Source organism: Lagenorhynchus albirostris, chromosome 13 (genome assembly GCF_949774975.1).
Source record: "Lagenorhynchus albirostris chromosome 13, mLagAlb1.1, whole genome shotgun sequence".
Classification (NCBI taxonomy): Eukaryota; Metazoa; Chordata; class Mammalia; order Artiodactyla; family Delphinidae; genus Lagenorhynchus; species Lagenorhynchus albirostris.
Window position 1 is genome coordinate 12,502,803 of NC_083107.1, and position 24,138 is coordinate 12,526,940.

Below are 24,138 nucleotides of genomic sequence, written 5' to 3' on the forward strand. Positions count from 1 at the left end.
GGTCTTCACAAACCTCACTCCCATAATCATCACTCAGTCTTGTCCATGAGAACCCCAGAGCTACAAACTTGTCCCAAAGACCTGAAAATAGTACAGAGGACTTGATCCGAGACCCTGAGACTCCCCAGCTTACAACACACAGGAGAGAACCCAAGGGCCCCACTGTGGCCTCTGAGGGCAGCAGAACATCATCCTTCCTCTGGAGACGTGGGCTGGACAGGCTCCTGCATTGTTAGGTCAGCAACATATACCCATATGCTGTCAGTATGTGGCTTCCCATATTAACGATTTCCTTCAGCAACAACTTAATTTTAATTGCCAGTCTTTGTCGGTAGTGGTTGTGTATATTTGGAAATACATTCTCTGTGATGAAGCCTGGCTGACTTGGCTTTCCTGTGATATCTGATTGGCTGGTTTGGTCTTCAATCAAGGGTAAATTTGGAAACTGGTTAGAGCAGAAAGTAAAACAAGCCCCCATTTCTGTAAGAATAGACCCTTGAGTGACCACTCTGCAGGCATCTGGCAGGCTCTGAAGTGAGCTCTGTCCCAGCCTCTGGAGAGGAGCCTGTGAACGGGGCAGCCCACTGGTACCGCCCAGTCCAACCTAAGAGTCTTTGGGACCAGAGGCACCTCCCTCACCTCCAAGTCCTCCTGCAGCTATAGGTGCAGTAAGCTTGCTGCCCTCAGAGGGCTCTAGAGAAGAGCTCTGGTCAGGCCATCAGACATGCAAATCAACTCCAAGGAAGCCTGTGTTTATTTAGTCCCAGGGCTCAGCCTCAATTCCAAAGCAATACTATCTCCTGCCCTTCGGTACAGAAGCAACGGATTCCAGGGACACTCCAAGATGAGCTCCCAGACCCAGCTCCTCTGTCTCCTGGTGATGGGTTTTCAGGGTAAGCATGTTTCCCACTGCAGATTCTGAGCTAGAACTTTAGCCCTTGACAAAGAGATCACGTGCTCATAGGGCTTTAGAAATTACAATGCAATATGTAGAGTTGTTTTTTTGTTTGTTTTTTTTGTTTTTATTTATTTTTGGCTGTGTTGGGTCTTCGTTTCTGTGCGAGGGCTTTCTCTAGTTGCGGCGAGCGGGGACCACTCTTCATCGCGGTGCGCGGGCCTCTCACTATCTCGGCCTCTCTTGTTGCGGAGCACAGGCTTCAGACGCGCAGGCTCAGTAGTTGGGGGGTCACGGGCCCAGTTGCTCCGCGGCACGTGGGATCTTCCCAGACCAGGGCTCGAACCCGTGTCCCCTGCATTGGCAGGCAGATTCTCAACCACTGCGCCACCAGGGAAGCTCCCTGTAGAGTTGTTTTGACTTAACTCTTATTAGCATCCAAGGCAGAGTCCAAGGTTGACAATAAGGCAGAGGAACAAAGAACCTGGAACCTGTCCTCTTCCCCTGAGGACGATGGAGCCCTCTGTCCATGCCCCCTCCCCATGTCCACCCTCTCCTTAGAGGTACACCAGGGACCCATTTAGACCAGAGTGAATGGACTCAGCGCTCAGCCCCTGAGGATGGGACTGTCCCATGTTCTGTCACCTTTCACAGCTTGCCCTTGTCCTGAGGACATATCAATAGCCACTTCGATGTGGATTCTGAGTCTTTGAGAAAAGTAACACTTTGTGTTGCCTTGGTGGGGTGTCCTTACAGGCTGCTGGGGACAGATCACACTGACCCAGAGTCCAGAGACCCTGGCAGCATCTCAAGGAAGCTTTGTCTCCATAACATGTAAGAGCAGCGTGGAGGTAGGTACCTCCATGGCCTGGTACCAACAGAAACCCAAGGAGCCTCCCAGGCTGCTCATCTTTGGAGCTTCTGCCCGGGCCTCAGGAACCCCGTCCAGGTTCCAAGGAAGTGGCTCTGGCTTTGACTTCTCCCTCGCCATCCATGGAGTCGAAGCTGAAGATGTTGGGGTGTATTACTGTCAGCAGCACATCAGCCCACCTCTCACAGTGACAGGCCCTCAAATAAAAATATCCTTTCTGGTCTAATGATGCCCATTTGGTGAAAAGACACCTGCTTCCTGCAAGAAGCCACGATGTGAGACGTAAGATGTCCATATTTTAATGCCCATGTTCTCAGAGTCTAAGTTTCTGTGCTGCGTGAAGCAGGGGCATGCTGAGACATTACCTCACATTTAAACTGGATCTACATAGGGGAAAGGGTGGAGGAGACTGGAGCCAAGCTGTGATCCAGACAGAAGCTTTAAATCGATTTTGTTGTTATTTCCGTTATCAACGGCAGCATAAAAGAACACCCCCCAAATCACAGCTTCAAAAAGCAACAGTTTATTATTTCTCGCGATTCTGTGGGCTGGCTGGGTGCTTTCTCTGCTGCTTTGCCCGGGGCTCACCCATGCTGCTGCAGTCAGCTGAAGGTCACCCGGGCTGAAAGGTCCAAGCTTGTTCTCAGCCACAAGTCTGCCTATTGGTTCTGGTTGATGAGTGGGGAGTAGCTGAAGGTCACCCGGGCTGAAAGGTCCAAGCTGTTCTCAGCCACAAGTCTGCCTATTGGTTCTGGTTGATGAGTGGGGAGTCTTGGTTTTTCCCTTAGGCACATGTAAGGGAAGTGGAGGTTGGTGAGAGACCTGCACCTCAGGTGCAGGCTCTAAACAGTGAATTGACAACAGAGAATTTTAAATGAATAATAATGCTACTTTTTATTATCACTGTGCACAGAAAATTCTGAACAATTCTCCTCCCCGCAGGAAGGACCACTCCCACTCCCCTAGCCATCCTTGTCATGCCACTGGATGGCCTTCTCACATGTCTGGTGGTCAGTGCCGGCTGTTTGCCCAGAGCCTCAGTTTTCCTCCATGTGACCTCTCATCCTCTAATAGGCTACATCTTCTTTCTTACATTCAAGAGGTGAGATGGAAGCTGCAACACTATTTGAGACCCGCTATCCAGAACTGGCAGAGGGTTCTTTGAACCACATTCTGTTTGTCAAAGTAAGACCCAAACCCAACTTGATTCAAGGCTTGATGAAATAGACTGCAGTCTTCATTGCAGAAACATGCAGCGATGTTTTTCTGATCTACCATAACTGTCTGAGTTATACATTTAAGGACGACAAAGAAGAATGGCTGCAATATTTATCAAATGCTTATTATGTTCCAAGAATTGAGCTAAGTCTTGGTATGAGAAGGATGTTTTATTCCCATCGTCCAGTAGAAAACGCGGTGGCAGAGAGAGGTTATAAAATGTGTTCAAGGTCATCCAGATAGTAAGGACAGATTCTAATCAGAAAACCTGATTCATAGAAGGGAGTGAGTATTATGAGAACACAGAAGGATTCTGTGTAGGTAGCTGATTGGAAGGATTCTGTGAGAGGCAAGGACAGTGGTACTAGACAAGACTCCTCATGTAACTTGCTGAGGACAGGGTTTGGGATCTCTTAATACCTTTTTTTTTACATCTTTGTTGGAGTATAATTGCTTTACAACGATGTGTTAGTTTCTGCTGTGCAACAGCGAATCAGCTATATGTATACATATATCCCTATATCCCCTCCCTCTTGATCCTCCCTCCCACCCTCCCTATCCCACCCTTCTAGGTGGTCACAAAGCACCGAGCTGATCTCCCTGTGCTGTGCAGCAGCTTTCCACTAGCCATCCATTTTACATTTGGTAGTGTATATATGTCAATGCTACTCTCTCACTTCGTCCCAGCTTCCCCTTCCCCTCCTGTGTCCTCCAGTCTGTTCTCTACATCTGCGTCTTTATTCCTGCCCTGCCACTGGTCACCAGGTTCATCAGTACTCTTTTCTTTAGATTCCATATATAGGCATTAGCATATGGTTCTTAATACCTTTTTGTACCTTCATTGACAGTTCTGAAACTAATCAGTGTGACTAACTAAGATGACATTTGATCACTTAGAACCAGAGGGAAAATGTGATATTTTATTTTATTAAGATGATGACAAAAAAAAAACCCAACAACAACAAGAAAATAACATACAAGCAATAGAGAAAACACTAGACTGAGGCCTTTTGATCAGAGATTAAGACTCTTAGTAGGGAGTAAATTGACCTTCTCTTTGCAGAAGACAGAGAAAACCAGGAAAGGAGATGTGAAACAAAGGTACAATCTTGGTTACTCAAAGGAAACCTAAGAGGAAATGATGATTCTTTTTCCTGAGTGCCAACAGGCAGAAGGAATATTCTCATTCAAAAATAAATAATTAAGAGTGATTATAGTTACAGCATACTCAACACAGTAGGCTGGGAATCCTGGAGCAAAGAGAAGTGGACAAATAATCCCAGATCTCCGATATACCCCAAATCTGACCACCCCTGATCACCTCCACCTTCACTGCCCATCCTGGTGCAAGCTTCCACCATCTTTTACCTGGACAAGGGCCACACCCTCCCCAAAGATCAACATGCCTATTCTCAAGGCAGCAGCCAGGGCAATCTTTTAAAATGTGAGTTAAGCTTGTCCTCTGTTCCAAATCCTGCACTAGATTCTACTTCACACAGAGGAAAAGCTCAAATCCTTACAACGCCTATCAGGTTCCCGCTGACCAGGACCCTCCCTGTTACTTCTCAGACCCCGTCTCCTATGGCTCTGTCCACTGACTCACTGAGCGTCAGCCTCACTGGCCACCTGGCTTTGCCTTGAACAAGCCACACACAGTCCTGCCCTTGGACCTCTGGTCTCACTGGTCCCTCTGACAGCAACACTTTTCCTCCAAACACGCATTGTGTTAACGCCTCATCTGTCAGTTCAGCCCAAAGCTTCCCTTCTCAACGATCACCCCAATCCTGCATGAATAGGACATCCTGCTCCACACTTTTGTTCAAAGCACTTCTCAACTTTACTTATTTCTTTTTTTACATTTTTGGTCACACCCTGTGGCTTGCAGGATCTTAGTTCTCCAACCAGGGATTCCACCCTTGCCCTTGGCAGTGAAAACTTGGAGTCCTAACCACTGGACTGCCGGGGAATTCCCAAGTTTATTTATCTCTTTTTGATGTTTGCCCTTTAGAGTCTGATTTTCTCTGGTAGAATTTCAGCTCCATAGGGTCAGGGACATTTGTTTCCTGTGAGCACTGACGTATCTCAGCGTTACACAAGAGTACCTGGCATATTCAAGGTGCTCAATAAACATCGTTGCATGAAGGTGGTACATTCTCATTAAGAAGAAAAACGACCACAAAGAAAGTAAAAGCATCCCCTCTGAGACAGTGTATCATTAAGGTATTAAATTTGTGCTGTGCTATTGCACTAAAGTAAGCAAGAAACAGAGTAGCTAAGGAAAAGCCCATGCATCTGATACCAGGCAACCTGGTTAAGTCCAGAGTAAGCTAGAGTGAGGATTTCAGAGGTGGTATAAAAGCACACGAAAGGGCTTTCTTGGTGGCGCAGTGGTTGAGAGTCTGCCTGCCGATGCAGGGGACGTGGGTTCGTGTCCCGGTCCGGGAAGATCCCACATGCCGCGGAGCGGCTGGGCCCGTAAGCCATGGCCGCTGAGCCTGCGCGTCCGGAGCCTGTGCTCTGCAACGGGAGAGGCCACAACAGTGAGAGGCCCGCGTACAGCAAAAAAAAAAAAAAAAGTGAAAAGGCCCTAAATTATTAAAAATCTATTTGACAAGGAATGAATAATCCATTCACTACAAAATAACCTAGTAATCTTCCAGAAGTAAATCTGACATATTACATCTTTCTCCTGCATGATAAATAGAGTAATTAACTCTGCCTGCATGGACAGTACCACTGTCTGTCTTCATGTATATGGTATCAGTATACTGGAGGGGGGAGGGAGGAGGGGAGAGCCAGGGTCCTCATCATCTGTGCAGTTGTCGTTACCCTTACAACCATGTTGCCTGGCCTAACCTGACATTACTCTTTCCTAATTCTAGCAAAGAATAAGGTGACTTCTTGGGAAGTGCCCTTGGGAAATAGCACTGTGCTGCAAATGACAGGTGTATCTGGAACATAAAGTTCCTATAAACTTCTCAATCCGTTTTGACCCAAGCATGCACCAAGGGAGACATCTAGGCATAGTGCTGGTAGAAAGAGGAAAACAGAACCAAAGGCATCTATTTTGTTCCCAGCAGGCTCATACCAAACACCATCTCTCTGAATCTAGGTGAATAATGAAGTGAGAGGACACGGGAAGGAAATTCTGTGACCAGAGGAGAAAAATTCATCCCTCAGACTAAGTCAATAGGCTTTTCTGACTTGACCACCTGGGGATGGGTTGCTCAAGTGTAGAGAAGAGGAGGCACGTGGTTGCTGCAGCTGGAAACCCAGCTCGCCCCATCCCAGCTGCTTTGCATGTTCCTCCCAGCCCGCCCTGTTGCCCAAAGCCCATATCTATGCCTGAGTCAGTGCTCTGGGGAAGATCTGCCTCAGCTCTGCCTCTGAGTGGATCATGGAAGCCCTAGCTCAGCTTCTCTGCCTCCTGTTACTCTGGATCCCAGGTGAGAGGAACATGGGATGGTTGTGCATGTCAGTGAAGATTTTTGGTTCATGCAGTTGGGTCCTGCACCTCTACTCAGCAAGCAAAACATTAAGGCTCAGTGTAGATCGATGATCCTAGCCCTGTGGGGAAGACAGTAAGTAGGATCTAGATTACATGAGCGACTTTTTTGTTTTATTTCCAATCTCAGATACCACTGGAGAAGCCACGTTGACACAGTCTCCAGCCTCCCTGTCTTTGTCTCCGGGGGAAAGCGCCACCCTCACCTGCAGGGCCAGTCAGAGTGTTAGCAACTACCTAGCCTGGTACCAGCAGGAACCTGGGCAGGCTCCCAGGCTCCTCATGTATGATGCAACCACCAGGGCCTCTGGCATCCCAGCCCGGTTCAGTGGCAGTGGGTCGGGGACAGACTTTACTCTCACCATCAGCAGCCTGAAGCCTGAAGATGTTGCTGTTTATTACTGCCATCAGTACTATAGCGGGTATCCACAGTGATTCAACGTGAAACAAAAGCCTCCACAAACCTTTGAGGGTTTTTCATTATACCAGCTGTTTCCTTTATAAGCAGCTGCTGTGACGGCTGTGCAGTTTTAGCATCTCTACCTCTATTTGGAAATCTTAACGTTCTGAAAAGTAACCCCATGACAAGATTTGCACGCGGACTCCTGGAATTTTTCTTGGACTTAAAGGCACAGCCAGGTTTAGGCACAATTTCTCTGCCAGTGGCATTGGATCAGACGCACATGAGTGGATGCCTTTAAAGATACACCTGTTCTGGCCAGTGCAATCAGGCAACAATAACAACAACAAAGAACAGAACTGGAAAGGAAGAATTAAAACTGTCAAGATGAATGGATTGTGTGCAGAGAAAATTCAAAATAATCTATAGAAAAACTACTGAAATCAATAAGAGAAATAGCCAACCACTGGATTCAAGGTGAACATACAAAAAAAAAAAAAAAAAACCAATTTGATTTCTCTATAACTGCAACAAATTATAAAAATTAAAATTACAAAACACACCATCTACAAGAGCATCCAAAGCATCATATATTTAGGAAAAAAATAACAAAATACACTGCAGACTCCAGAATATTATTCAAAGAAATTGAAAAAAACCTAGTCAAAATCAAAATCTCAACGGGATTTTTTAAAAATCACACTTGCTGTGCCATTCAATAGAGATGAACAAGACCCAGATAGGTAGGTGGTAGGAGCTGTTCAAGGTCATCCACCTAGTTGAAGAGCATCACAGATCATTCTAGTAACTCCATTTTAGGACTAATTTCTTTCTCAATAATTCAAAAAAATGGACAATCTTTAAATGTTCAAAACACATCTCAGAACACAAAGCCCCAGGCTTACAAATAGCTCTTTTGGTTTCTACTACTCACATATTCTTTTTTTTTTTGCAGTACACCGGCCTCTCACTGTTGTGGCCTCTCCCATTGCGGAGCACAGGCTCCAGAGGCGTAGGCTCAGCGGCCATGGCTCACGGCCCCAGCTGCTCCGCGGCATGTGGGAACTTCCCGGACCGGGGCATGAACCCGCGTCCCCTGCATCGGTAGGCGGACTCTCAACCACTGCGCCACCAGGGAATCCCTACTCACATATTCTTGCTGTTCCTCGCCGAAGGTCTCTTCACTCTTGAAACTCTAGACTTTTTGTTAACACCTTTATGGCATTATAATTCATATACAATATAGTTCACCAATTTATCTTGTCCACTATGATGGACTTTAGTATAAGAGTTGTGCAATCATCACCACAGTCAATTTTATATTTTCGAAAAGAAATCCTGTACCCACTACCAGTTACTCCCCATTTCCTCCAGCATCAAACATCCCCAAGTCCTAGGTAACCACTTACTGTCTGTGCCTACGGTGAATATTTCATATAAACAGATCGTGCTGCATGTTGTCTTTCGTGACTGGCTCACTTCATTTACCATAATGTTTGCAAGGTTTATCCATGCTGTAGCTTATTATAGTACTTTATTTCTTATTATGGCCAAATAGTAGTTCATTATACGAATAGGCCACATTTTGCTTTTCCATTCAACACGTGATGGACATTCAGGTTGTTCCCACTATTTGGTGAATTCAATGCCTCTCCTATGAACATTCTTTTACAAGTTTTTGTGTGGGCATCAGGTAAACAGAATTTGATTAAGGAAAAGAAAGACACATCTTACTTTCCTTTCAAACTGACAGTAGCAATTTAATGTCTCACCCTTCATCTTTTTTGCCCTATTCTTTAGCTGTAGTTCTCAAGTTTCCACTTTTAAATGCAGCATGTAGTTTTCTGAAATGTAGACGGATGGTATAAAAGGAAAATTATTTTAGGTTCTACCCAGTACCACCGAGTAGACATGAATTCACTTGAGTCAAAAGAAAATTTTAAAATTTTAATGTGAAAAAATCTCAGTGTAAGTAATTATGGTTTAGGGTAACTAATACGTGTGTAAATGTTGGAACAGAGAGCTGAGTAATCACGGAAGCAAGTGTGCAGTTGGAAACAGCATTACATAGACACCTCTCTGAATCCTGTATTCAACCACGATGTGAAGTAATTATGGTCCTGAGCGTGTAACCCAAAAATGGGGGCAATGGTTGATGATGTCAGGAGTATTGCCATGGTATCTATCACCCCAGTTTACTTAGCATCAGAATGGCAGCAGATGGAATACTGAATAGTGCAGAATAATGAAAAGTCTGGGGGCAGAAAAGCAAAGCGGAGGAAGGATGATGCTATTTGCCCAGGAGTTTAGATTTTACTCACAGCCCTTTTGAGAGTAAGGAAAGCTCTGACAATATCACCATGGACAGCTCATGCATGAAGTTTCACACTCTGCCAGTTAAACACTGCCTGCCCATCCCACCACCACATACCATGTAATTTGCATATTGCTCCCATACATAAGTCCCTCAACATCTCAGAGGCCATAGAATGTGTATTGTTCAACTGGTGAGGACGCTGGCGACAAGTGAACGCCAGGCTGAGGCTATGAGCTCCCAGGCTCCCCTCATCTTTCTGCTCCTCTGGATATCTGGTAAGAGAAATATTCCTCTTTTTGCAGCACTTAAGTCCTCTGAATCTTGACCAAAAAATATGGCATTTGTATATGAAATTGGTTTTTTGCATTCTCAACAAACATGATGCTTTTGATTTATCTTTTCTCTTTTCCTCCCTAAACAGAGACCAGAGCAGAAACACCCATCACACGATCTCCAGCATTTGTGTCAGTGACTCCAGGAGACAATCTCACAAAAAGACAAAATAATCAGCAGTAATTTTTCTAAGGCTATAATAGTAAAGACCTGTCCAGAAGAAAGAATTTTCTGTATTTGTCATCTCCTTTCTGTTTAATTATTCCATGTAAATCTAAGTGCTACAATCTCTCTCCCCACCTCAGTCACTGCCCTACTGCTCTGGGAGGTATAAATAGGATGTGGCAGCCCTTGGGATGAAGCCTGCATGGCACTGGGCAGGAGAGACCCTGCACCCATCTAGAGAATATTTGATAAGATATGTGGTTCTCCATGTTCTTCAAGGATCTGTACATATTTTCTCAAACCTCATGACATTATGTTACTGCTGTCTGCACAACAGTGGACCCCAGCAATACTAGTGTGGAGAAAAAAGGAAGGAAGGAAGGAAGGGCAGGAGGGAGGAGATACTTGTTGATTTATCCATAAACATTCTAATTTTTCTAATTAAATTATATATCCAAGTAGTTTCAATGTGACATATTCCCGAATATACATATTTATCAAATTCAGTTTGAAGAGCAATCACTGAGTACTCAGTATAGAGGCACGATGGCGAATACAGAAGTATTTCAAGCTGTTCAAATACGATTATAAAAGTCCATGATGCAAGGCAGGATGTGGGAAGCATGATAAATACCACTCTACCAAAGTGATTGCCGACCTACCTGGAGAGTTTGGGTCACTCGGGTTTTATCCTCTCCTTCAATAGCCAAAGTCTCTTAGGCAGCAATGGAGAACTTCATTATGTGTAGAGCTCACCATCCGCAAAGCCTCCATTCTAGCCTGGAACTCCAGCCCGATTCAGTGCTTGTGACTGTGAGGTCAATCTTCCTTTCCTAATCAGTAGTCTTGCAACTCATCACAGGAGCTTTAAGCTGAAGATGGCCTTTGTCAGCCTGTGTCCCTCAGAGACAGCATGGGACAGAAACCCTACCCTCCACTGCCAGTTAGAACTTCACACAAGTGAAAAACAAATTTCCAGTGCATTAAGTCACTGAAGCTTTGGATCGTATCTATTAGAGTAGCTATCGCTGCTCTTAGTTAATACACTTCTCAGGCTGAAGATTATTCCAACTGGCAGCATTTAGCGGAAATCACAAACTGGTTCTTAGAAGGCAAAGGTTTAGACCCTGACTGTGCTCCTACAACCTCAGTATCATTAAGGGGGCCTTTGTTTCCTCAGTTATAAAAGTCAATAGTTAAGGCTCTTTTCTATATTAAATGTGATGTTTGTATCCTGACTGAGTTCCGGAGCAGCTGTCAAGCTGAAGAAAGAAACGTATTTTCATGCTGCACAGACTCATTTTTCATTCTGTCACTGGATTTCAGAAAATGCATTAAAATGTCTCCACTGACTTAAGGGAAACAGACGGCAACTGTGCAAACAATTTTCCTGGTTTACGAAGGTTTTGCCAAGTGCCTCAGGAAATGTGATGGAAGTACTTTAATTGGGAGGCAAGGCTCTACAAAGACCCTCCAAGATCACACTAAGCCTATATACTATTCAGTCTAACATGGTCCCAGGCTCAGCTGCAGCCCAGACAGTCGCAGTTAAGGCACCACCTTCAGAAGCAGTTTTCAGGGCTTCAGAAATTACCGAAAGTGATCACCAGAGGGCGCGCCAGAGCAAGAGAGGAGAAAACAGCAAGTACCGCGTGACTGCTGAACAATCCTTGTTCGTTTCACTCATTCATTTGGGTAAACATGTACTGGACACCAAGTGTATGCCAGACACTTGTTAATCACGGAGAGTGCAGCGGTGAGTGCGATCCCTCATGAGATGCCTGTGCGATGCAAGAAATAATGAGGGATGTGAAGAATATTCTTTTTCATGGAAGTGGAAGATATGATATCCTGGGCAGAGACAAGTGTCAATGATACGTTGTACGTGGTTATTTTTGTGATCTTGGTTCTTCCCTAGGTTGATGCGTCCCGGTGTATGTGCCTTACATTTGGGTAGACTCCTCCTGGTTTCTGGTATTAATTTCGTCAGCTACTCCTTGTCTAGTACTTATCCAAATTCCCAGCCACGCCAATCACAAGATTGATTAAATATTTACCCTTTCTCCTCACTTCACTTTAAAGGGCCATGAAATTTGCGTTCAAGGAACAGAGATGAGCCTTTGTAAGGGTCCTAGGTTTCATTTGAGGATTGCTCCAGTCCACTTGCAGTATCACAGTCGTGCCAACTCAGAGAATAAATTGAAAAGTATTCCATATCTGTGTATCTCCTTGACATAGGAATTATCAGTTTCAAAAAAAAAAAAGCTTATAAAGAAACTGCTTGAAAACTGTCTTGTATTAGGTTCTTTTGGAGGAGGTAGGTCTTTGACAAACTCCTCAATTTCTTCTAAAATTAGTGTCTATCTCTTCTTGGGCAAATTATTCCATTTATTTTGGGAGATAAGGAATTGTGCCCTTCATTTAGATGTTCAAAAAAGCAAAAGCCTATCTGAGGGAAGGGGAAATTGGATAAAGGTGGTCAAAAGGTACAAACTTTCAGTTATAAGATAAATAAGTACTAGGGATGTAACATACAACCTGATAAAGATAATTAACACTGCTGTGTGTTACATATGAAAGCTGTTAAGAGAGTAAACCCTAAATTCTCATCGCAAGGAAAAGGATGTGTTTTCTACTTCTTTAATATTGTCTCTGTATGAGATGATGGATGTTCACTAAACTTATTGGGATCATCATTCCATGACGTATGTAAGTCAAATCATGATGCTGTATGCCTTAAACTTACACAGTGCTGTACACCAATTATATCTCAATAAAACTGGAAGAAAATATTAAAAATTTAAAAACAAAAATAAAATTTTAAAAGAGCAATGGCCTAGGGGGGCTTTAATCTGAATATGGGTAGAAAATGAGAAGAATAAACATTCTATCAAACCAACCCTGCCTAACCTAGAAACCCTGGACAAGTGGGTTTCTGGAAAATGAAGTAAGAGGATGAGTCAAGCATGAAGTGAGGAGGGGCAGAGAGAAGGCAATGGTACAGGAATCATGACAGCAGTCAGGGAGATCAATAATCCCATTGCCATAAGAATCTGAAACAGGAAGGGACCATACATTTGAGAAGCTTCTGAGAATCCTTGAAAAGGTGTAGCCTTCACCAACATGTCACAGGGGGGCCCCCCCGGGCAGTTTTATTTGAATAACAAAAAAGGGTGAATTAACTGATTAATGAATAAACAAAATGTGGTATATCCATGCAGTGGGATATTATTCATGCTACAGCAGAGATGAACCTTGAAAACATTAGGCTAAGTGAAAGAAGCCCAATACAAAAGACCACCTATTATGATTCTACTTTTATGGAACGTTCAGAATGAGAAAACATAGAGAAACAGGAAGTAGATTAGCAGTTGCCAGCAGCTGGGAAGGATGAGAATACTAAGAGGTGATAGAGAAGGAGCACGGGGTTTCTTTTTCGAGGTGATGAAAATATTCCCAAATTATGATGACGGTTGCATTTGTAGTGTGATATGGTGAATATACTAAAAAACACTGAGCTGTGTATTTTAAATGGGTCGATTGTATGGCATGTAAATTATATCTCAATAGCGAGGTTACCCCCAAATCACTACCAACAAAGGAAATGGAAAAAAATAATAGTGAGGATGGCCCCAGAAGGCTGGAAGAATGGGGGAAATCCAGGCAGCACGTGCTTTAATTCTTAAAAGCTTTTTGGTATGCTGTAATCTCTTTCTCATTCTCAATGTCTATATGTGTTTTTCTCTTTTTCCTTGGTCACACTGCCCAGAAATTTGTCTATTTTATTGATCATTTTCAAATAAATATCTCTTGGTTTTATTCACCAAAATAGCTTTGTTTTTTATGTGCTTCTGTTTTTATTTTTACTAATTATGTCCTTCTACCTTCTTTTGGTTCATCTTGTTCTGTGGCTAGCTCCTTGAGTTTAATGCTTAGTTTATTATGTTTGATCTCCTGGCTCTTTTTCTTTAATAAATTTATTTATTTTATTTTTGGCTGTGTCGGGTTTTCGTTGCTGTGCACGGGCTTTCTCTAGTTGCGGCGAGCTGGGGTTACTCTTCGTTGCGGTGCGCATGCTTCTCATTGCGGTGGCTTCTCGTTGCAGTGGCTTCTCTCGTTGTAGAGCACAGGCTCTAGGCACGCGGGCTTCAGTAGTTGTGGCACGTGGGCTCAGTAGTTGTGGCTCGCGGGCTCTGGAGTGAAGGCTCAGAAGTTGTGGTGCACGGGTTTAGTTGCTCCACGGCATGTTAGTTGCTCCGGCACGCTTCCCGGACCAGGGATCAAACCCGTGACCCCAGCATTGGCAGGCAGATTCTTAACCACTGTGCCACCAGGGAAGTCCTCTTGGTTCTTTAATCAGTAAAGAAAACACATTTTCATTTGAGACCCACTTTGATTCCATCCCATTAATTTTAATATGCAGTATTAAATACTAAGAGTATTTAATAAATACTTAATATTTAATAAATAAAATACTGCATTTTAATATGCAGTATTCTCACTGTTGTTGACGCTTCAATAATTCGTTGCTCTGCAATTTGATATATTTCCTTTTTAAGATTTTTAGAGTGGTCATTTTTTAATTTCCAAGTCAGTAATCTGTTAGCTGGCTACTTTATGGCTAAGTTCTAGGTTTATTGCGTTGTGGTAAAGATAATGTGTCCAAAATGATTTCTACTTTGGGACAATGTATAAATGTTTCATTCTCTTTTTGGCCCAGTACACAGCTAAATGTTATAAATATTCCACAGGCATTTGAAAAGATTATGTTTTCAATGTTATATACCCAAGTATCTACTGATATATATGTGTGTGTGTATTATATGTATACACATATATATTAAAATGAATTGAGACATATATCTCTTTTTCTTTTTCTAATGGGGGTCAGTATGTGGATTAGAAAGAATCTGTTTGAAGCTTGTGCTTCTCCACCAGGGAACTTAGACAGAAATATTCTCAGCTACTTTTGGAAATGTGCCTTATTACATAAACACACTTGGGAAAGAGGCAAATAATCTTTAACATGTTGATGCCGGCAAAATGATTTCACACTACTGTCAGTTCTGTTATTCCAGACAGGATAGGATGATGGGCCTGGGAAGGAATGAAGAAGGGAGAGAGATTCCAGTTTTCATTGTGTTGGTCCCAACTTCTTTGTCTATATAGAAAGTCGTCTTCTCTGCTACATACTAAATGTAACCTTGGACAAGTTACTTAAGATCATCCTACACCAGTTTCCTCATCTCTTACATGAAGAAAGCAACTATCTAACAGAATTAATCTCACAATCAAAAACAGTGATATATATATATATAAAGCACTTAGCACAATACTGACTGCCAGTAATAGTTTAATAAAAATACCTATTATTCCCAATAGGCAGAAAAAAAAAAAGTCTTCTGGTGTAATTGTCATTTTCTCAAGTTCTTACTGTGTCTCTAATAAAAATTTTTAATGTATTTTGATGCATTTTGACTCAGTATAAAAGTCCATCACTATTAAATCTTCTTGGTAAATTGTATCTTTTATCTATAGTCAAAATATCCTAATTCACCAGCTGAGGATTCAAAATACACGGAAGAACAGAGAGCAATGGACATTCCATTTCCTAACTGCATCTTTGCACTTCCTAAGAGCAAACTAACCTCCTCTTTTGAGGAATGACTTCTTTCTGATTAGGTGGAGTCAGCTGAGGATGTCATGGGACCAACACTTTCCTTAGCCAAGGGGTAGCCCTTGACCCAAGCTAGGCTAAACAAACCTCCCCGCTTGCTGAATCTTGAGGAAAAGGACCCAGAGACTGAAAGCATTTCATTCTATCTAATCACTCAACTTGAGCGGGCTGTTCCTGACATAAGAACATTTGAGGATGAGCGTGAATATAGGTTAGAGACTTGGAGGCACTGCCGTGACTTCAAGTGAGTTTGGACCCTCCCCACCTTCCTCACCACCACTGCCACCACCAGCCTCTCTCTCAGCCCCTAATGGGCCCTGAGCCCCAAGGGACACACCCCTCCTTGGGCCCCAAGCCCACCCATTTCCTGTCCTTGGGAAAACTGGCAATCTCAATACCCAGTGCCTTGCTCTCATGCTTTGCAAATGATATTCACAAAAACAGAACAATCTGATATAAATGTATTTCCCACAGTCTGAGCTCTTCAGTCTCTTTATTATATTTGATTTTGTCCCTGGAAGTGTTCTTTCCTCTAATTCTATTTCTCCAATATTACACATTGTCCTTCCTTCAGTTAGCAGTTGCCTGGCAACCCTCATCCATTGCATTAGTTGTTCCAATAATTTTATGTATGAGTTTTAAATACATCTCTTTTCAACAACATATGGCCAGATTTGTGTGTTACATTCACTGTTCTTGGTCTTTCAGTTGTAAAGTTTTTCTCATTTATATTGTCAAGGTACAAATTTTTCCAAAAAATTTAAAGTTCTCATGCATATATATTGTGAGCATGTGTCAAAGATTCATTTAATTTATTGATGACAGAACCAGATGATAAAGCTGGTGAAAGGAGGTCACAGATACACACACACACACACACACACACACACACACACCCCTATCAAGGCTAGAATAAGATTGCTAAACAAGATTCAAAACTGGTTAATGTCCTACAGAGCAATAAAACCATAAGGCTTGGAGTGGTCTTCCCGGACAAAAATCATTTGTCATTTTCATGATATCCATTTTTTCTAGGCTAATATCTAACTTTCTGGAATCCAGTTTTTTTTTGTTTGTTTGTTTGTTTGTTTTTGCAGTACATGGGCCTCTCACCGCCATGGCCCCTCCCGTTGCGGAGCACAGGCTCCGGATGCACAGGCCCAGTGGCTATGGCCCACGGAACCAGCCGCTCCGAGGCATGTGGGATGCTCCCAGACCAGGGCATGAACCCGTGTCCCCTGCATCGGCAGGTGGACTCTCAACCACTGCGCCACCAGGGAAGCCTTGGAATCTAGTTTTTAATCAGTAATAAATACAAGTCAAACAAACTTTATTTCTCTAGCAAATCAAAGGACCTTGAAAGGACACATAGTGTTGAAGAAAAATCATGTATGACAGTTATTAAAGAATGGTAAGGCTTGGGAATTCCCTGGCAGTCCAGTGGTTGGGATTCCTCTCTTTCACTGCCAAGTGCCCAGGTTCGACCCCTGGTCAAGGCTCCCACAAGCCACGCAGCAGAGCCAGAAAAAGAAAATGGTAAGACAGACCCTATTCCGGACCATTACCATCATAAGTGTAGGGACCACCACGCAGCAAAGGGGTTATACAGAAGGGAAGAGAGATTGGGCTTCAAATACAAGGACTAGTGGGAATTTATAGCCAAGGAGCAGGGTAGGGGTCAGTGGATAGACAATTTCTAAGAGGAAACATCAGGGGTAATTCTGATTCTGGCTGAACCAACCTGATGGGAGCCTTGCTGAAGGCAGACCAGGGTCCTCAGACATTACCTGGGAGATGATGGAATATAAGGAACTCAATTAGATACCAAGGAGGATGCAGGATGGGGAATTCTGGTTAAATTGACTTAGCAGGAGTCTTGCTAAAACTGGACAATGCAGTGATAAACACAGAAGCCCAAAATTCAGGGCCTGCTTGAGAAGAGAGTTCAGAGGAGCCTGAGTAGAGTTTGGTCAAGGAGAGAATTTTTCTCAGTAGTCATCATTTTGCCTTATCTTCAAGCTTTGGATAACTTAACTTTTATTATAGTTTGTTCTTTTTGAACTTGGCCTGCCCACCTTATTTTGTATTTCGGTTTATCATATTTTTCTCTTGATTTTTTATTTCCTTGTCCTGAATTTTGCTACTTTGGTTTACTAATTTTTTTTCTTCTTCTGGTGCTTTGGAAGACTTTTATCCCATTGCTGTTGAATGCCTGTCACCTGACCCCTTTTTATTTCCATCACTAGTCACATGGCCTGAAGGGCAAGTGTCAGGCATCCCGGGTGTTACTCCACATTCCACCAGCCCCCATCCCACTCCCAGTCCCAATGTCTTTTAACTCTGAGGTGCATGTGCTTTTTTGAGGGCTTTGTGGGGAAAACTAGTGTTGGCTGCTTCAAGGGCCCCTGCCTATTTTTGTGATGGAATGGAAGATTCTAGATTCTAGTTGCTCCATCATTTCAATCATGTAATTTAAATCTGTGCAGTTTTCCCCCAATTTTTTTTCTTTCTCCTAACAGGATCCTTTGTGATGCTCCAATCCTGGAATACATTTATTCTTATTTTTATATTTTTTCTGTCATTGCAAAGGGAGTTTGAGAGTGGTGGACAGGTCCAGCATATTCAATGTAAAAGTCCACATTATTCCTTGCTTCAATTGTTGGGTTTCTTGATTTTTCTTCTTGTTTCTTTGTTGTTTGTTTTCTCGCCACCCTGCCCTCTTCCCATCCTTCCCTCTTAGGTTCGGAACTCTAGTCTCAGCCAGGATGATCAGGGCACTTTGGGGTGGAGGGTGCTTTAAGGGGAAGGAAGTGATCTGTGCTTCTTTCCCCAGCACCAGACTAATAGCCCTTAAATGTGATGCTGATTAGTATTGGGAAAAGAGCCAGGAACCAGCCTAGTTTAACCCCACTTAGAACCCAAAGGAGCCAATTTAAGAAAGATACAGTTTAAGATGATGAATTAAACTCACACATTCAATCACAATACCCCCTTGTTTAAAAACAAAATTAAGGGGCTTCTCTGGTGGCGCAGTGGTTAAGAATCCGCCTGCCAATGCAGGGGACACGGGTTTGAGCCTTGGACCGGGAAGATCCCACATCTCCCAGAGCAACTAAGCCCGTGCGCCACAACTACTGAGCCTGCGCTCTAGAGCCTGTGAGCCACAACTACTGAGCCCACGTGCCACAACTACTGAAGCCCGCGTGCCTAGAGCCCGTGCTCTGCAACAAGAGAAGCCACCGCAATGAGAAGCATGCGCACGGCAACAAAGAGCAGCCCCCGCTCGCCGCAACTAAAGAAAGCCCGTGCGCAGCAACAAAGACCCAACGCAGCCAAAAAGTAAATGAATAAATAAACAAATTCTTTAAAAAAACAACAAAATTTTTAAAAACCTAAAAATAAATTTTTTTTAAGAAATTATTTTAAAGAAATAAACCCACAGGGAATTCCCTGGCGGTCCAGTGGTTAGGACTCTGCACTCTCATTGCCAAGGGTCCGGGTTCAATCCCCAGTCAGGGAACTAAAATCCCACAAGCTTCACGGTGCAGCCAAAATAATAATAATAAACAAACCTACAAGGACAAGAAGAACAGAACAGAGTCAACAGCAGCAAAATATTAGGTTGAGTGGTAACCGCCTTAACTGACCCGTGGAGCCGAACAGAAGAGCTGGTGGAACTAGAAAGCAAAGAGACATTGAAATCCTTTCGAAATGGGATCAGGATATACACATTGAGGGAATGAGGCAATGTCGCAGAGGGGGCAGGAAAGATGCAGAGCCCAGGTTCTTAGTCAAGATAAGCAAGACTGGGGTGGGGGGGGCATGGTCAGAGGGGTGGGAGGGGGCACTCAGTGAGGGTCCCTGAGCCAGCACAAAGCAGAGTGGAGTGTCCATAAAGGACCTGAGGATTTTGACAACAAAGGCAAAAAGTGTGAAGAGCCAAACCTGAATTCACGTAACTCCACAGCTGCCTGCGGAGCTGGTCCGCGATGGGTTTCTCTGAGTAGGGTGAGAGGAGACGCAGGGCTGGATGCCAAGCAGACAGACAGGGAGCCAGGGAACTCCAGGGCCAAGCTCAAAGGGCTCATCACTAGTGGAAACCCGCTGCAAACCACAAGCCTCAATATGTAAATCTCCAAGGGTCCATAAGCCCTGGTATGTTGCTGCTGTTGTCTCTTTCACTCTAGAACGTCAAGAAACACCTGCAGCCTTAATGTCCTTGTGGAAACAAGATGAGTGTCTACATTTTCCAGAGTGGGACCAAAATCTTGAGTCACGTTTACGGCACACGCGTTTGCACATGGTTGGGCAAAGGACTTTGCTTCTCTCAGCATGTCTCTCTTCAGAGATGAATGGAAAGAGGCACAGCTCCAAGGCAGCAAACCAGCAGCGAGTTTTCAAGTGACCTCCTCTGTCTCCCTCCTTCCAGGCTAATGGAGCCATCCTTGCCCCCTTGGAGATGCAGGGCAGATGTCCACCTGTGGCACTCTAGCCCGAAGACCAGCAATTGATCAGATTCTGAGCACCGCTGAATGTGGACTCCAGATTTTCCTCGTACCCTTTTGGAATATCAGCTTACGTCAAGTACAGATGACAGACAATATGATCCTAAGGAGGAAGGGATCAAACTGAAGTCAAAAGAATCACCTGGGGCTTCCCTGGTGGCGCAGTGGTTGGGAGTCCGCCTGCCGATGCAGGGGACACGGGTTCGTGCCCCGGTCCGGGAGGATCCCACATGCCGCGGAGCGGCTGGGCCCGTGAGCCATGGCCGCTGAGCCTGCGCGTCCGGAGCCTGTGCTCCGCAAAGGGAGAGGCCACAACAGTGAGAGGCCCGCGTACCGCAAAAAAAAAAAAAAAAAAAAAAAAAAGAATCACCTGCCTGGGACTCTACTGAGAATGATGAGCTGAAGAAAACCTTTGAACCACAAACTTCAGGATGGATTATCAGACACAAATATTCAGCAGGCAGGTAGGGAAGCCCCCCTCCTTCAACCTTTGTGAAGAGCAAAATTGTGTCATTGTGTCTCTAAAATGCTGGGTGATTTACTCTATGGTACTGGTGGGAGGCAGACCTCTCAAATAGCCTGGTTAATCATGTCAACTAAAAACCAAAAATGGTGTTTCTTGAAATATTAGAGCTGAGGAACATTGATAAGATAGCTTATCAAGAGTTTTCAGGGTGACATAAACATGCACTTAGCCTCTCCCTCTCTCTCTCTCTCTATCCCCACAAGCAGTTTAGAATTTATTCTAAGAATCTAACTTTGTTGCGGGCCACATGGAAAGCAGCTTCAGTGATGAGTTTGTTGGAATTCTCCCCCAAATTTTCTATTTCCATCACTCATGCATAAATCCAAGAACCTCTCAGACTGGTTTATTGACACGGCCTTTCCTCAGTGTATACACTTTGTGTGTATACTTTCGGCTCAGGAACCAAAACAGAGATCAAACGTAAGTATTTTTTTCAACCGATTCTTTGCCGTTTCTGTCTAATTGGTTTGCTTTTTGTTCCTTTTTGCGTGTTTTCATTAATTAGGTGTCAGGGATAAAACAAATTTCATTCCCAGATTAGTTACAGAGGAGGGGAAATTGTTCTACAGGAGGCTAACTGATGACTAATTTTTAAGATTTCCAAACCAAAATAACTGAATTGGGGAAGGGGGTTTGCTGCCCTTTCAGGGTAGGGTTTTGTGCGAGTGGAAGTTATGGGGAATCACCGTGGTTCACTTTCAGCCCAGGGACCACAGTGGAGATTAAACGTGAGTTATCTGTTTTTTGCTCAGTTATCTGTTTTTGCTCAGTTATCTGTGCGGTTTTTGTCCTGCTGTATCATTTGTGCAAATTTGTGACATTTTGCTTAAATGAGCCATTCCTGGTGACCCAAAAGTTAAAAAGCAGAAAACCAGAAGATAGTCAATTTTTAAGCTGAACAGAAAAGTGGATGAATTTGTAAGGAGAGTAGGGTTTGTGGAGAGAAAGGGGAAGAAAAATCTGGATTTTTCTGTGAATTAGCCTTTTTCCTGTGATTGGCTTCAGAGGGAGGTTTTTGATCAGGGGGGTGTGTTAGCTCACTCACTGTGGCTTATACGTTCGGCCAGGGGACCAAGGTGGAAATCAAACGTAAGTGCACTTTTCTACTCCTCTTTCTTATAGAATCGTGAAATTTGGGGGTTTTCATGCTTGGGATGTGAGTTGAGGTCACTTTCGAAGAGAATGGGATTCTTCTGAAAATGAGATCAGAAAGGGACTGAACATCAGGTTGTCTCAGAAGAGCACAGAGCTAGTTAGTTGACGTGGCATCTAAATGGCCAGATTTTCTCTGTATCTGACAGTCAAATGACTTTAGCAGCAAAAACAGATTTTTGTTGAGGGGAAAGTAATTAAGTTAACGCTGAGGACCACCTTTGGCCAAGGGACACGTCTGGAGATTAAACGTAAGTAATTTTTCTCTACTACCTTCTGAAATGTGTCTGGGTCTAAATGCCAGTGTTGACTTTTAGAGGCTTAAGTATGAGTTTTGTGGAGATGGGTAAATGAGAACATTTCAGATTCTTTATCAGTTTCAAAAGTTAAACTCAGCTCCAAACCTGGGTTTGTAGACAAAAAGATTAATCTACACCGAATGACTCAAAGGGAAAAAAAATTAGTGTCGATGAAAAAGGAATCCTTGTAGCTCTAAAAGAGTTAAAGCGAATTAATTTTCATTGAAATTTGCCAAATATTGTATTGATTTTTGCTTGTATGTACAACACGGAAAAGTAGAGAAATGTATTTCTTAGTCTGTTTTCTCTCTTCTGTCCGATATATTATTTTATAAGAATAAAAATCAATAGGATGCATTACAAAATCAGTAAGAAGTTAGAAAAGCATATTTATTTGTGTTAAAGGTGCTGCTTAATTGCGAATCAGAAGCACCGTCATTTTTAGAGGCTAAAATGAGTGCTAAACTGTCAATATTTAGAAATTCTATACCTTAACAGATTACTCTTTTTTAGAAAGCCACATTTCTATATTAGACTAAACTGGAAATGATCTCTTATCATAATGGAGGAAAGACGGTTGTCCCCAAAAGCTCAGTTTTGAAGTAATTTGATTAAGTGAAGGAAAATAATTGCGTTTTTTAGATGCCCACGGACATGCAGAAAAATAGGAAATATTTTAATGAGTATGTTCTTTGTTATTACTTGTTGGTGTTTTTATACTGCAGAGGAGGCCGTGGCACAGCTAGGGTGGTCTGTAGACTTCTTGGCGGTCTCTTTTCGTGATTGAATGACGTTGGCGGCCGGGTCCCAGGGCTCTGGTGACGGCGCACCTGGCCGCTAAATGCCGCCAAAGGCCACGGCAACCCCGCGATCCCCCGTTCAGCTGTGCCGTGGCCCTCTTTCCTGACACAGTGATACAAATAATGTCGCTAACGGAAGAGAACAGAAATGTGATGGGCATGAGTTAACATGGGGAAAACAGGGAGAAACCTGATTTTTATTAGCGATTCCAGAAATGAAATTCACATTATTATATCCTCTTAATAAAAATTTCCAGTGGAAGACTATAAAGAACTTAAAGCTATTTTTTTGCAGTGACATGTAATTTCTTAAATGTCTTCTCATCAAATGTATTTAAGTAATAAAGGCTCAATCCAAATGAAATACATATATATACGTATATATATGTATGTGTATATATATATGTGTGTATATATATATATATATATATACACACATATATATGTATATATATATATAAATTCTTTCAGGGCAAAATCGACACCAGCAAAAATATAACCGAAGGCCAGCAACAATCTGGCCGTTCAGGTTTTGATCAATTAATTTTTACTGAGTTCAAAATAAATATCATTAAGATATATTTGCTGACAAAAAATTAGATAATTTGTGACATGTTTTTAATTTTCAGAAATTTAATGGCTTCAGTAGGATTATATTTCAGGTGTACAAAATATCTAACCATATGTAAATGCCATTGATAAAAACTTAATAGAATATATTTTCCAATCCCCACATTCTGTGATTAGAACATTTTTAATCGGGCTATTTTAATTATATACCCTTTAACATAGTTTAGTTATTTGTTACTGTCGTTGTTTACTCCAGGTAATTTCAAAAGCAATACTTGAAAAAGATTATTCTTGGTTTGTGACAACCTGACAGGACTATTTTAGGGCCATTTTAAAACCCTTTTCAAACTATTTAAACCATGTAAGTATTTTAAACTGTTCTAAAACTGTATTTAGGGCCTTCTAAACATCTTTTAATAAATTTTAAACTCCATTAGAAAGCTAGTAAGAGGTCTTACAAGAGTTTCCATATCAAATATGCTAATTGTTTAATGCAAGATAGAAAGTTTAAAGCTATCAAAAATTGACCCAAATAGGAGTATCTTCATAGAATATTTCCTCTCCTTTTTTTCTAGAATTCATATTATTTTGCTACTAAGGCTATTTTATAAAATTCTCTGAAAAAGATAGTGATGATGGTTAAAAGAGAAGAAAGTATCAAAACATTAAAATTTCAGTATCTTTTATTAAACTGCTTGTTAACATGGAGGCTTATAGCTTTATAAAGGTTTATAGCTTTATAAAAATCTCTTCCCTTATCTGTGGCTTTTCACAGCAAAAGATTCTTGGTTTGTTATTTAACTCATGCTCTCCCACCTGAGGGCTTGAAGGCCCACAAAGGGGATTCCCAGCAGGCCATCTGGCAGCTGTTCATGGTCAGAAGTGAAGCTAGCCAGTTCCTCCCG

The 24,138-nt window shown here is 42.7% G+C and overlaps 1 protein-coding gene and 2 gene segments (V, D, J or C); 2 read left to right on the plus strand and 1 right to left on the minus strand.

Moving 5' to 3' along the window:
• The window catches only part of LOC132531895 (immunoglobulin kappa variable 2-29-like), a 52,143-nt gene that overhangs the window by 26,800 nt on the left and 1,205 nt on the right, over positions 1 to 24,138 (plus strand). The window contains 1 exon segment of the V gene segment in view: positions 21,463 to 21,501. Within this exon segment, the coding sequence occupies positions 21,463 to 21,501 (39 nt within the window).
• Positions 2,268 to 24,138, minus strand: part of RPIA (ribose 5-phosphate isomerase A) — an 89,143-nt gene continuing 67,272 nt past the window's right edge. Inside the window, exons 9-10 of one of the 2 annotated variants that reach the window (XM_060169998.1) lie at positions 2,463 to 2,537; positions 2,268 to 2,378 (exon numbers count right to left, since the gene is read on the minus strand). In XM_060169998.1, coding sequence (XP_060025981.1) covers positions 2,509 to 2,537 — 29 coding nt within the window. In that variant the 3' untranslated portion in view covers positions 2,268 to 2,378; positions 2,463 to 2,508. Of the gene's footprint in view, positions 2,538 to 24,138 lie in introns of both variants that reach the window. The other variant, XM_060169997.1, reaches the window with a different exon arrangement.
• On the plus strand, positions 6,364 to 6,924 carry LOC132531896 (immunoglobulin kappa variable 3-11-like). The segment is given in 2 exon segments: positions 6,364 to 6,430; positions 6,620 to 6,924. Coding segments are annotated over 2 exon segments (354 nt in total).